The sequence below is a fragment of the Cucurbita pepo genome, chromosome 4 (assembly GCF_057944985.1).
Source record: "Cucurbita pepo subsp. pepo isolate OVF chromosome 4, ASM5794498v1, whole genome shotgun sequence".
NCBI classification, from domain to species: Eukaryota; Viridiplantae; Streptophyta; class Magnoliopsida; order Cucurbitales; family Cucurbitaceae; genus Cucurbita; species Cucurbita pepo.
This window is the reverse complement of record NC_141801.1, coordinates 3,422,058-3,436,032: the sequence shown is the minus strand read 5'-3', so window position 1 is coordinate 3,436,032 and position 13,975 is coordinate 3,422,058. Positions and strand designations below refer to the sequence as shown.

The window sequence follows — 13,975 nt, the reverse complement described above, 5'->3', positions numbered from 1 at the left end:
AAAACATATCTGAGAGGTTCTGCATCATAAATTCTCCAATCTCAAAACATTTCATAGCATGTCATAATATATCATGGCCTAACATAATCATATCACAATGTATCATGGCATTTCATAGCATATGATAATTCGTCGTCGCATAATATGACATTTTATTAGTGAAACATATCATATCATCAAACATATTAAACATATCAAACATATCACACATACGACACATGCAGGGCATTAACACGTGTCATCATACATAAAACAATTCGTTCAACCAAACCGATAGTAGAACCACTTACTTGGTTGACCTAAGCGCGAAGCTACTACGACCTCTCGATGCTAGCTTAAGGTTGCTCTATGAAATTTAATTCTACCTAAAGAGTCCCACAATCATAAATTAAAATTTTATGCTACGAATTGGCTCACAAAATTTTTCATAAAATAATTTAGAATTACTCCAAATAAATTAACTAAATCCTTTCAAAGAGTTGTTGAAACTAGTAGGAATAGTCTGAACATATTCGACCCAAGCCGGATCAGCCAAAATATCGACCTAAAGCCGAAAAAAAAAAAAAAAAGTATTTTTCGACTGGGTTTGGACCGTTCAAGTAGGATGAAAAGAAACCAGGAACCTCCATTTTATAGTAAACCCTAACTCCGTACTTTTCAACATAAACAAGATGGGACAACTTCTTTTTTGGGTGTTACATATACTAGCCTAACAACACGTGACTTCTAGTCGAGAATATGATATCTAGACCGATTAAGTTAGTTTAAGCTGGTATCTAGAAATTTGATTAAAGTCTCCTTTAATTTTTTTTTTATTGAACTGAGACTAAGACTTCTGAACTTTTGGTCGAGAATATAATCTAATTTAACTTTAGATTTGTTTCTGTTTTTCTCTCTCCCTATCATTACTTCTTAAAAAAAAAACAACATATGGGACCGTTTTCCATAAGATGGATGGTGGGAAAATGTCGACAAGCAATGATGAAGACGACGCCTACAATAATACTAAATTGCACGAGCTCAGAGCCAAGAAGATGAAGGGGTCGACACAATTGACCCTTTCCCACCTAGACACGAAATTTGACTAACTAAAGGAAAAATTGAGTGATAACGAAAAAGTTTAAGCACTAAATCGAAAGAATAATAACAAATTCTTTCATCTAAAGTTGCACTTGGGGACTTTTATATATTCTCCCATTCACTTCTTTGGGGTGAGAAGGCCATTAAAATGGATACCAAAAGTGAATGTTGCTGTTGCAAGATCAAGAACAACCACACAAAACTCACTCCTTTCAAATGCAAATGCATCAAGTTCAAACCTTCTTCTTCTTCCTCCTCCGATGTCGGGGCACTGTACACGAGTCGGGATGATGAATCGGGGGCGGAGATGGACCTCCGACCACCACCGTCCCCGATGAAAAGCCTCTCCTCCTCTGCGTCGGACGGGCAGGTGAGGAAGCGAGCTCTCCTATGTGGGGTGAGTTACAAGAATTGGAAGCATAGGCTACATGGGACAGTGAATGATGTGTTGAATATGCAAGATTTGTTGATCAACCATTTCTCATATCTCAAACAAAACATTCGTATTCTTACAGGTTTTACATCATCCACCCTTCTTATAATCATGTCTTCTTGTTTTCTCGGTTTTTAAGAAACATTTATTTATTCATTAAATAAAATTTTCTAATCATTTTAAGCCAGTCCTCTCAATTATTCAAACGAACCAACTCAAATTTATTGTTAATTTTAAAAATTACATTTTTGTTTACCGTACAATTATATATATATAATTTTTTTTTTAAAACTCCATAATTATTTCAAATTTATTATTAATTTTAAAAATAACATTGTTGTTTACCCTACAATTATATATACATATATTTATTTTATTTTTACTTAACTTCATAATTATTTTGATTATTTATTCTCAACTAATTTTTTAAAATATATATCGAGTGGTAAATAAATAAATATATATTTTATGATGTAACATTTATTTTTATTAAAAACCAAAACTAAAACGACCCAATTCAAAATATATATATATTATGGTTGGATTCATTATTTAATTATATATATATATATATTTCATTTTTCTAAATTTCGTGTTCTTAAATTTTGAATTTTGAAAGTTCCGTTAATATTCTTAATTTTTTTAAAAAAAATTTAAAAATATCCCTGCTAAAAATATTTTCATTAAGAATATTGTTATTAATCATATAAATTTTAAAAATACTCTTTAATTTTTTTTTTTTTTTTTTTTTGTTCATATTTAAAAAAAATAATAAATTTTTTATATTATTATGAGTTGGGTGAAATTTTTATTTTGAAAATTTAAAAATTGGAATATTTTTTAAATAAATTGTATTCTTAAAAATAATAATGATGATATTATTTAAATTTATGATTTTTTTTTTTTATTAATGTTAATTTTAATGAAGATTATTAAGAACCCTAACATTTTGGAATCGCGGCAACAAACAATGTAGAAGACGAAGCAAATCCAGAGCGAATTCCGACGAAGAAGAACATTCAGAGCAGTCTAAAATGGCTAGTGGAGGATTGCTACGGAGGCGAAAGCCTGGTGTTCTATTTCTCCGGCCACGGATTGCGGCAGCCGGATTTCGCAATGGACGAACTCGACGGCTACGACGAGACCATATGCCCTGTCGATTTCTTGGAGGAAGGAATGATTAGCGACAACGAAATCAACGCCACTATCGTTTCGCCTCTCAGAAGCGGCGTCAATCTCCACGCCATTGTAGACGCTTGCCACAGCGGAACGATTCTGGATCTCGCCTATGTTTACGATCGCACCAGGTTTGAATCGATTCCTCTGTTTTTTTTTTGTGTTTGGATCTGGATTTGGATTTTGGAGTGTGAGGTTTTTGGATGGTGGAAGGGATGAGTGGATCGATAATCGGCCGCCGTCGGGGGCGAGTAAGGCGACTAGCGGCGGATTGGCGATTTCTTTGAGTGCCTGTGGAGATGATCAGTTCGCTGCTGATACTTCCGTAAGACACCATCTCCCACATTTATTAAATATGAATTTTATATTTTATATTTTATATTTAATAAATTTCACCTTTTTTTTTTTTTTATAAAATGTGATAGAATTAAAGAATTGTTTGATAAAAAAATTTACTATTTTATTTTTAAATGATTGAGAATGGACTAAATTTATAAATGATTTTTTAATAAAATTATTTCTAAAAATGAAAATTGAAAATATGGTAATTTTAAAAAGGTTGTTTTATAATTTTTAGTATTTTTTTTTGTTAATTTAGTCTTAAAATTTAGTTTGGTCTCTTTTATTTTTTTTTTAATAAAGATTTAGATGAGGTTACAAATTATTTATTTCAATAATGTGGGAATTATATAAATAGAAATATCCATATCAGAGACCTGTCCCGAACAGGGAATGAGGAAGGAAGGAGTAAAGATTATTTTTTTCGTCAAATAAATGGAGAAAATCATTCAAGGGAAACTTAATCCCCATGAATTCTCCGTCGAAAATCTTTGCCCCGGAGAATTTCGTGAGGATGGGCACGAGGAAGGCTTCTCATCCCTGCTCTTCCTCGTGGACATCTCTAAATGTGTGGTAGCGAAAGATACTTTAACGTTTTGGGTAGTGAATTATATCTGACACGAAAGCTGTTAACTTTCTAAAATAGATATGATTATAGTTTTTAATTTATTCTTCAAAAAGACTAACGAGCTCAAGGGACCTTAGGGAACCTTAGGGATTATAATATTTAAGAAGACGAGTCCTAGTCTAGTTTAATTAGTTGTGTAGTAATGTTGAATAGTTGATGATGGGAATGGGTGCAGATATTAACTGGAAAGTCGATGAACGGAGCAATGACATTCATTTTAATCGACTTGATAAAGACTTGTGGGAACGTTACATATGGACATCTCTTGGATTGCATGCACAATGCTGTTGAGAAAGCCAACAAACGAGGCTGTATCGCCCTCACGTTCTTCCGAAGATTGTTTGGGTATAAGCAAATTCAGGTCACATTATTACTCACTACTCTTCACTTTTTACTCAATTTTAATCTCAACTTCGAACATATTAATAAAATTAACTCACCAACCAAGTTCTACTAAGTTCTCAACCAAGTTCTACTAAGTTCTCGATGAGTCGATGGTTAGTAAGGGAGGGAAAAATGCAACCTCAAACATGTGACAGAGAAGACAGAGATGTCCGAACTGTACATAGAAATCCAAACGCTACCAAAAAAGACTCATCTTTGCTAGTAGTAAATGAATCGAAACACTAACGAATGTGTCTTACAACATAAATTTTTAATGAATAATAGACTAAAATTTGAATAAAACTCGAAACAAGAATTATAATAATAGTGAAATGTAACGACATAACGACTTATTTATTTTTATTTGATGTAATGCAGGAACCTCTACTGTCGTCGTCAGAGATGTTTGATGTGCACAAGAAAATATTTACATTGTAATTATATTTCTTTTCAACGAAATGTAGATTCTAAACCAATAACTCCAAATGTTCAATGGAAGATATGGCATCTCCTTCTAAAAGACTTGAGGTTTGACTCCAAATGTTCAATGGAAGATATGGCATCTCCTTCTAAAAGACTTGAGGTTTGAATTGTCTGAAGCTAGAAATCGAATATAAGTTTATCTACGAGTCGAATTTCCGTGCAGTGGCCAACTGCAACCAAACTGGGCTGAAACCAAACAAGTTGATTAGAAGTACGAGGCCCTACAAAAGCTTAGAGCTAGCTAGTTCTTCCCCCGAAATGTGAAGAGGGGTAATAATTGGGTAGACATCTAGATTGTTTTGATACGAGCTGCATCTCTCGACTCGAGACAAAACAAAAAGAAGGCCAAAAACGACAAAAACCTGAGGACAAGTGATTGTTCAAAATTCTATCATAGGATACTCCATTTTCATTATATGACCTCGAATCCGTTGATGATGGAGACGTTCCACAGTTCAGCTTCCAACTCGAGCAAATCGACAAATTCTCTAAAACTTTAAACATGTTCCACAAGCTATTTATACTCTCTTCACAAAATAGAAGGACATCATCAAGCAACTGAATATGAGAAACTTGTACCTGCGTTCGGACCCGCTCTAAAATCCTTCGATCATATACTTTTTCCACGCCAAGCTCTAATGATCAACTGCAAGAGCCCTACAACTAGCATAGCAGCCTTCAATCGGAAAAAGGCTCTAAAGCCTCTACTCCTAAGTTGGAGCAACAAGCAACAAGCAACGGATTGAGCGCGTCTTCTATGAGAGAACAAAGCATGTAGAAGTCGCCTTCCTTATGGCATTTTCTCGGGGAAAAGGTGATTGTCAAAATCATCAAAACACCAACCATGAGAAGTGAAGATCAATTGCCGGTCTCTTCACGAAAGGATTGGTAAAACATCTCACAATAGCAAAAAGAAAACAAAAGGAAACATAGGATCTCCATGGAAAGCTTTCAAGGTTTGGTGACTAGTCTATGGGAAGAGTTACATTACATTTTGCTAAATGGCACGTTCAAAGTACCAACCAAGGGGTGATCAAAACTTAAGACAAATGAACATTCAAATTATGAGACACTGCAATAGTTCAACCTATGAATATTCGAAGCAACGTAAGAGAAAGAAAGAGGTAACCTTTGTTTGTCGTACATACTTGACGTGTGATCGACCCACTCAACATTTCAAGAACTCGACCAACAAATCTAGCCCAAACTTTCCTCTAACACCAACTCCTTTCTTTTGGCCACACCTTCGTTACGTTTTAATCTTCACCAATCTCTTCCATAGTCACACACACTGCCAAAGGTTGTGTCAATGATTTGATCATCAACATCACCCCTGTTTCATCTATCATCCTCCTCCTAACCTCGAGGTTAACAACTATGAGGAACTATAAAGTACAAAATATAAGAGTTCCTCCTCCTTATTATCCAATTTTTTCCCTTCTCTGAGAGCTCAACAGTTAATCGTCACGCCCGCCCCCTCGTATCTCGATTCCTTCTCAATAAAGCCTACTCACCTTCTTGCTCCAAGTTTTTTGGGATATGAACCCCAGCATCTTCTCCTCTTCCCCTTCTAACTTTTTCGGATAGCCAAGATTGGGTTTTGGGGTATTGTCTACAACCTCCTTGGAGAACAGATTGTGTATGCCCAACACTCTCCCAACCAGCAGCATACCGAAAAATGGAGCCATTACCTACACCACCACACTACTATTGGTCACCAAATCTTGATCTCCATTGGAGTGAAGCCACAATAATTTTTCTTTATTTCAATACTAGCTTTAAGTTTAGGAGGGTGTCCAATGAAGCTGACCCAAACAATCATGGATAACAAATAAAAACCCTCCAGATTAACCACCTATACTTTTGAAGATATTCTCCCCTAGCATGTGAAGTGGTGACACCCTAAGACCTTACCTACAATAATTCCAATGTATGCAATGTTCAAACAGATGAATTGATGAAGAAGCCACACTTTACCAATTTCCTAAATCCTATTCCTTACTTCACCCTATACCTTGCCTCAAAATATATTCCAAACATTTCTCTCCAATGTATAAATTCACGTATTATAATCAGACTGCTCCCACATAGATAACATTAAAGAATTTATTCCAGTTACTTCAATAAAAGCAATCATAAAGCTTCTTCAAAATAATGGGATGTTTTGTATATGACAAAGATGCATAATTTTGGGCATATATGCTAGTATATTGTAAATCCAGCCTGACAGAGAAAAACAGAAATTTGCAATGAAGAACAAACATCTACAAAAATGAAATACAGATTTAAAATGGAAAGCTTTCCTGACCAGAAATTGTAGAGAACTTCATTCAGTGGGATGTATCTGCAACTACACAGTTAGAATGGTAAGTTCTGCTGAACTGAAATTGTTGAGAGCTTCATTAGATGGACTGATACTGATCAGATACACGCCTTGGAGGAAGTTTTATCGGTATAGCCAATGCCGATGGAACAAACTCCACCAACTGCAGCAGCATGCACGTTGACATATGTAATCTTTTGGGCATGTTTTGTTTTTGGCTGAAAGAACTACTTTTGGATGAAATTAGAGGGATACTAGTATATCTAGCCAAACAGATGATAACAGAAATCTGTAATCGAAATCCTATACAACAAACGTCATCTACACATAGTAAAATACACAATTAGAGTGGAAACCTCTGCTGACATAAAACTGTTTAGAGCTTCATTCAATGGGGTGATACCGATCAGACATACGCCTCGGAGGAAGTTTCCTCAGTATAAACAGAACTAATGCTGAAGGAACAACCTCTACCAACTGCAGTAGCAAGCACATCAAATTTATCAGAGAGAAGAAAAACTATAAATAAATTAAAAGATGAAAACGGAAAGTTTGCTCCAATGATAAGCTAACAAGATCATGGAAACAAATAAGAACTTTCATGATTAGAAAGTTCGATAAAGAATATTAAACCCCACAAAAGTACTCTAGTTGAATATGTGCAGCAATTCACCAACAGAAGAAAGAGAGCTACAACAAATAGAAAATACAATGCCCATCAAACTCAGTTTGAGACTCATTTGAGGACTGTTTTGAAGCCCGAATTGAAGCATGAAAGAAGAGAAGTTTGGTGCGAGATTGATGCCTAGGCATTCAAAGACTGTTTTGAAGCCCAAATTGAAGCACGAGAGGAGAGGAGAGGAAAGAAGAGAGTTTAAGGCGTGGCTGTAGCATATCAGCAGGTGGCTTGGGAGCTCAATGGCTAGGCGCCACCCTAGCACTGAAGCACCTACTTTGAGGCACAATTTTATTTCAAGGTGCCTTGGAGCTGACAATAATGTCTTTGTAAACACTAACCATAAAATGGCTTTTTCTGTGGTAGCCAATATATATGCATCAGCAGCCACGTAGACACCTATGAGAACTCTTCACATGGTCAGTGTTAAGAGAGGTAAAGCCTTTGTGAGCATATGAACAAGCATGTCTCTCTTATTCTGTTCAAGGTGAACCAGTACGCCGTTGGCATTGTCTTTTTCTTTATTTTTATTTTTATTATCTATATATCATTGTTTTCGTACCATCCCTGCATGGCACCTTGGAAGGGGAACTTTGATGGTTAGGAGCACCCAAAAAACACTATCAATTGAAAAAAATGGTTAACAAAAGAACTATGAAGGTCAAGCTTCCATTAAGACATCCACTTCTTCCCTTGAGATCAAAGGTTCAAATCCCCTTTGTTGTACTAAAAAAAAGAACTATGAAGGACGGAAAGGAATACCCATGCAATACATTCCAAAGGGAAAAGGACAATCTAATAAGCACAAACACTTTCATTTTTGGTCCAGTGTCCATGTCAAACATGTGTCGGCCTGGATACTTCTGCACACGTATGATATGCTGTTTATGTACCTTTTTCATTCTAATGTCCTAAAGATGTTGGCATCCTGCCATGTCCGTGTCCCATGCCCATATCTGTGCTTCTAGAGAACAATCCATGAAAAAAATATTGAAGATAAAAAAATTCAAGACTGGTTGTGAAGGCTCCAAGACAAATAAAATATCCTTTGGATAACCTCTCACCTAAGTGAAGATCAAATTATTTAAGCTATGTTTGATCTGAAAATTATTTTAATTTGGAAATCGAGCAACATCATGGAGTGACAAAAAGGGAAGAGACTTCAATGGAGAAACTTTATGAATTCCATGTCTGGGGGAAAGAAAATTAAAAACTAGGATTGAAAATTGATTACAAGACCATCATCCACGAATGTACAGGATCCATGATGTGGATGTATGAAAACTCCTCCAAATGACTGCAGTGTGCACTTATAATAAATTGATACCCTGCTAAAGAAAGTTTTTGACAGACTCTGGATTAAACAGAAAGTTGGAGCGCCCATTACTTTTTTGAGTTTAAGCTACTTCATAATTATATTTGGAAATTTTTCTCGTGGATTTTTTTCTCCCTGTAAAAGGATAAGTTAAATTTAATGTTTCATTCAGTGGGGAAAAAAAAGTTAGCCAACGGCCCTACCAATCCCAGCAAATAGAATCATTTTTTAACCTCCTCAGTTGTTTTACTCTCGAACTTTTAACAAAAAAAGAATAACCTATTCATCTTAGAAAAGATATTAGGGGATTTTAAAACTTGCCATGTAGTATATCAGGTTGAGAATGGGATGATCTAGGACGTCAAGATCTGCATCCTTGTCAAATGCAGAGAAGGCAAGCTACAAGATGAACAAACATACATGTGTATTAATTGCTTAAATAATGTCGGATTAAGATTGCCTTTACCAAAAGGAAACTCACCACAAAACACCGTATAAAGAAACAGATAAAACAAATTGTTGTCACACAACCAACCTGCACAGATAGAACAAGAAAGAAATTAACAAGCGCGTCAGAAAATCTTGATCTTTCAAAAGGCTAAATTCATGATTGATCCCTGAAATATACACTCTTCCTTAATTATGGCCTTGATGCTTTAAAAGTTCTATCTCATTCCAATTTTTCAAACAAATCCTTGTTGACATTGAATAGTGGAACAGTGGCATAGCATTTAAAATATCTTATGGTCTTTCCTTACTGGAGTAGACTTCTCTAATTGAATACTAAATGAGTTATGAAATATCTTATGATCATTCTTTACTGGGATAAAACTTTTCTAATTCAGTACCAAATGAGCTATGAAATACCTTGTATCAACACATGTGGGCACTGTTTTCAAAAAAAAAAAATGTGTAGGGCACATTGGTTTTAAAAAAAAATGTCAAGACTCCCTTCTAATATTTAATTTCAACACCATCATTGAGCAGGTTAAACTTGTAAAATACACGGGAATAAATCAGTACTTTCAGGACATTAGAGACAACATTGAAAAATTATGTATACTTAAAAGATGAAATGATATACGTGCCTTTCTTAAACTCTGTTGCTTCGATTATTTCTAATCCAATGGAAGCTATGGTCAACAAAAAGAAATTTAAAAAATCACATTAAAAAACCAACCTCATACAACTTTTTTTGGCGTCCTCTAGATTCAATTGGGAATTGCCTCAGCATGACAAATAACCTGTTAAGAGAGTGGTTGTTTAGAGTGGAACATGATTAACCGCAGCTCCTCAATTCATAAACATATATTACCTCCCACCATATATCAGGAAACCCAGTGCAGCAGACAATGAAACCACTAGAAATAACGAAGAAAAAAAATTATATTGCCTCCGTAAACTAGGATGTGGAAGCCAAAAGATTCCAGTTAAAAATGGACATAAATTAAATATTGCATTACTAAAGCAAATAATTTTTTTTAAAAAAAGCATTTGCTTTTGATATAAGAGAGAAGAATACGGGTTTCGAGCTGAAACCTGAAAAGAAAAGCTTAGCACCAATAACTGCACCAGGAGATTTGTTTAACATCACAAATATCCAAATGCAGATCTGAAACATGATGGCAAATAATTTAAATAAAGCAGAATGTAAACAAATCAACCAAATTCAGTTCAATATGTTTTTCACATAGTACTGCCGACTTCTGGTTGCGACATTGTCTATCTTACCTGTATAACATATATAACTCCATTGATGATACAGTAAGTAGGTTTAAGTTTATCAATCGGAAGACTTCGCGCCTGAAAGAAAAATAATCACCCATATGGATTATCAATGATGAATCTTGCACAGAAATGATATAATAAGTGATATAACTTCGAACTATAATCATAATAATAAATTACCTGATAGTAGATCTCTGCCCAAAATAGAACAAGTAGTGTGTACGTTGAAAAAAATAGAAGTCCAGGAACCTCCATAACCACCATTTCAAGAGCCTTTACCAGCAAGAAAGTTTCAAATATAATCACAGTTGCATAAGGGAAAAGAAGCGTGGGTCTCACTGAATATCTTGATTATCAATTTTAAATTTATATACGGACTAGCCTTTTTTATATGGGAATAGGATCCTCTGCTGTCTGTGGATTGTGATGGGTAACAAAATTACATAATGCAACAAATCGTTATCTAAAATTACTATGGTTCCGAGTGTTGGAGGAGGAAGAAATCCCAAGATTTTTATGACCAACGGTCCAACAGGAAGCAGGAAACAAGGCTTTTGTTTGTTTGTGTTTATTTAAAAATTTCAGCTCAGAAAGCCTTCTGGATGTCCGTAGTTTGAAAATAAATAAATTTCAATATGGTATTTCCAAAAATAGAAATACAAATACAAGTACAAACAATACATAAATAAATAATCTAGTTGTGCATTGATAACTGTAATTAAATTTTTTATTCTCTCCCTTTACTTTTGTTCATGTAATAATAGTGTGTTGGTGAAAGCTTCGCTGAATGCAAATTGAATATTCTGGAAATGTTTGGAATTAACATGTAAGCTAATGACAAAGGGAAGGTGCTTAAAATAAGATCAACTAAAAGTTCTAGTTTAAATTATCATAAAACTCATAGATAATCCGAAGACAATATCAAAATGAGTTCTAAACTTACTCAATCATCAAGTGATAACCATGGATTGAATAGGGTATTAAGAGTTTAAGACAATCTAGTTGGCATTGTGACAATTAATATAAGAAACCTACCTTCGGTCTGATGAGGAAAACACTCTTATAAAGCCCAAAGAGAATGGCCCTCACTGTCAAAACGAAAATAAGAATAAGGTTAGCATTAACTCATCAAGTAGAGTCTTAAAACTAAAATGAAAAATAACAAATATACAATCTTACATCCATTTACAACGAAATTCATCAAATGGAACCCCTTTTGTGTTGTCCACTCGAATTCTGGTACTCGTACTTGAATCCGAATAAGTTGAACCTGGAAACTTGAGCAATTACTTCAGTCGTTAATTATAAAAAAACGGAAGTGTGTTCTTTTTCCTCGAGACAGCCAAGTGGTTTAATTTTAGTATATCATTTTTTTTATTGAGAAATACTTCCATTGAGAATATGAAAGTACATATCGTAACAAAAGGAGCTATTTAACTGTATACAAAACAAAAGAAAAAAAAGAAATAAAAGAAAAGAACTCCAATCAAAGAGAACCATCTCTAAATAATCTTACGAAATTCCTCTAATACTCATGCCCGGAGAAGTAAATCTAACACAAAACTAAATATCTTACCGAGACCTCTCAACACTACTGAAAATTCTCCTCTCTATCCAATCAAATCCCCCAGGTAGCAAGGTGGCAGAAAAAGCAGAGAACCAAAGACTAAAACCCTAGTAACAAAATGGAAGGTGGAAAAGCACCTCCTCCATCCTAGAGCAACAACGTTTGTTCAACGTGTCCGCACCAGCAACAATGAAGCACAACTGCAACATTTGTAAGGTGTCCATGGGTTGTGCTAGTGACTCGCATTCATCAAATTTATCTATTGTGTTTCCTGACCAACGTGTGATAGCTATACTGAGATTCATAAATGCTCCAAAAACATTCTCCACTACAACACTAAGGAATTTCTCTCTTAAGATTTCAAAATAATTTTTGACACTAATTGATGACTCTTAATCAACTTAGGATTAAATCTCAACTCATATGAGTGCGGAAGCCAAATAATATGTTAAAATTGAGCTACAAAAATCAGTTCTAACCATGTTTACAAGCATACAGCACATCCACAAGTCTATGTTACTTAAGAACTTCAAAAAAATAAACAAATATGAGATAAATATCTCATTTCTGTTAATTGATGATACGTGAGATGAAAGATGGAGAAGAAGCCATGTAAATTCCAATAAAGATACGAACTCAACCAAAAAAACGCTTTAAACAACTTAGGATTAAATCTCAACTTATATGAGTGCGGAATCCAAATAATATGTTAAAATTAAGCTAAAAAAATCAGTTCTAACCATGTTCATAAGCACACAGCACATCCACAAGTCTATGTTACTTAAGAACTTCAAAAAAATAAACAAATATGAGATAGATATCTCATTTCTGTTAATTGATGATACGTGAGATAAGATACGAACTCAACCAAAAAAACGCTTTAAACAACTCATGAATTTCATAACATACAGAACAAAAGAACAGTAAGGATTGGAGAAAAGTGGAGTACTAAGGCAATGATCGAGATGAGGCCATAAGAAGCAGACAAAGTGTAGTAAATCCCCTTCTGCCAATCCTCCGACTCATCAATTTGATTCCACCATTCGAATCCTCCAACCGCAGAGGTGATCACTAAATCCCTCACCATCAAAGCTTCAAAGATGAAGAAAATCGCAGAAAGAGAAGAAGCGTTCGTTCTTATTCTTCGTTAATGCCAAGCCAGAGAGAGAGGAACCTTGAAGAAGCTTTGTTCGCCATTAATGCCGCGCGCGGCTGCGAGGGAACGTAATTTGGTGTATGAGAGAGAAATCTCAGACACGTGGACGGTTATTAAATGGACTTGTGGCAAATGCATGACACGTGTGATGATATTACGCGCTTCGTGTAGCGCGTGGGGGTGTTGGAAGGAAGTCATTTGCATTTTTAATGGCTAATTGATTAATTATGAATATTAAATAAGAGGTTTTTTTTTTTATTTTATGATAATATTTTATTTACGTTCCAATTACAATTTAAACTTATTTGGATAAGGTTGTGTTAAAATAAATTAAAATTTTATGAAAAATAATATACCGAAAATATATAATTTTTTTATTACATACATATATTGTTTTATCTTTATTTTATTCTAAATTATTTTTTATTTATTTATTTTCCGTTATATTCTTATTATTTTAAAGATAATTTTTGAAAATAAATTAATAGACCCAAACTAATTTAACCCACAAAAATCTAAGAGTATTTTTTAAATATATCATTATAAAAATATTTTAATTTTTTTTAAAGAAATTCAAAAATATCTTGAAATTCTTAAAAAGTTTCAATATTAATAAAACTCAGAAATAAAAAATTAAAAAGGGTATTTTAGTATTTTATCTTTATCAAAGTTTAATTTTATTAATTT

General features: G+C 34.2%; 2 protein-coding genes across 4 annotated transcripts; one reads left to right on the top strand and one right to left on the bottom strand.

The window, feature by feature from the left end:
- The first annotated feature begins 1,199 nt into the window (after positions 1–1,199).
- LOC111792714 (metacaspase-1) lies at positions 1,200–4,562 on the top strand. The gene is made up of 5 exons (XM_023674275.2): positions 1,200–1,595; positions 2,490–2,820; positions 2,903–3,014; positions 3,832–4,017; positions 4,419–4,562. Exons 1-5 carry the CDS (start codon positions 1,229–1,231, stop codon positions 4,476–4,478), a joined length of 1,056 nt encoding a protein of 351 aa, XP_023530043.2. The 5' UTR covers positions 1,200–1,228; the 3' UTR covers positions 4,479–4,562.
- Positions 4,563–6,642: 2,080 nt separating this feature from the next.
- On the bottom strand, positions 6,643–13,355 carry LOC111792715 (tobamovirus multiplication protein 1). Of its 3 annotated transcripts, none has more exons than XM_023674277.2 (11): positions 13,082–13,353; positions 11,745–11,835; positions 11,601–11,653; positions 10,746–10,838; positions 10,569–10,640; positions 10,377–10,449; positions 10,153–10,198; positions 10,018–10,081; positions 9,319–9,372; positions 9,159–9,236; positions 6,643–7,323 (listed from the first exon to the last, which is right to left on the bottom strand). In XM_023674277.2, the coding sequence occupies exons 1-11, from the start codon at positions 13,217–13,219 to the stop codon at positions 7,231–7,233; spliced, it is 855 nt and encodes a 284-aa protein (XP_023530045.2). In that variant the 5' UTR covers positions 13,220–13,353; the 3' UTR covers positions 6,643–7,230. The 3 variants fall into 3 exon arrangements, with proteins under 3 accessions (XP_023530045.2, XP_086979484.1, XP_086979483.1); XM_087123358.1 differs by lacking the exon at positions 13,082–13,353 and adding an exon at positions 12,142–13,075; XM_087123357.1 differs by lacking the exon at positions 6,643–7,323 and adding an exon at positions 7,330–8,486 and having other exon boundaries at positions 13,082–13,355.
- Between the last annotated feature and the right edge of the window lie 620 nt (positions 13,356–13,975).

What these genes read in the sequence shown, in the direction of transcription:
- LOC111792714 (XM_023674275.2), top strand. Translation starts at nt 1,229, where the DNA reads ATGGATACCAAAAGTGAATGTTGCTGTTGCAAGATCAAGAACAACCAC. An exon ending in AAACATTCGTATTCTTACAG is followed by an intron (nt 1,596 to 2,489) that starts GTTTTACATCAT and finishes CAAACAATGTAG; the next exon opens with AAGACGAAGCAAATCCAGAG. An exon ending in AGTTCGCTGCTGATACTTCC is followed by an intron (nt 3,015 to 3,831) that starts GTAAGACACCAT and finishes GAATGGGTGCAG; the next exon opens with ATATTAACTGGAAAGTCGAT.
- LOC111792715 (XM_023674277.2), bottom strand. Translation starts at nt 13,219, where the DNA reads ATGGTGAGGGATTTAGTGATCACCTCTGCGGTTGGAGGATTCGAATGG. An exon ending in TTTTCCTCATCAGACCGAAG is followed by an intron (nt 10,839 to 11,600) that starts GTAGGTTTCTTA and finishes TTGCTGGTAAAG; the next exon opens with GCTCTTGAAATGGTGGTTAT. An exon ending in TGCTAAGCTTTTCTTTTCAG is followed by an intron (nt 10,199 to 10,376) that starts GTTTCAGCTCGA and finishes CGTTATTTCTAG; the next exon opens with TGGTTTCATTGTCTGCTGCA.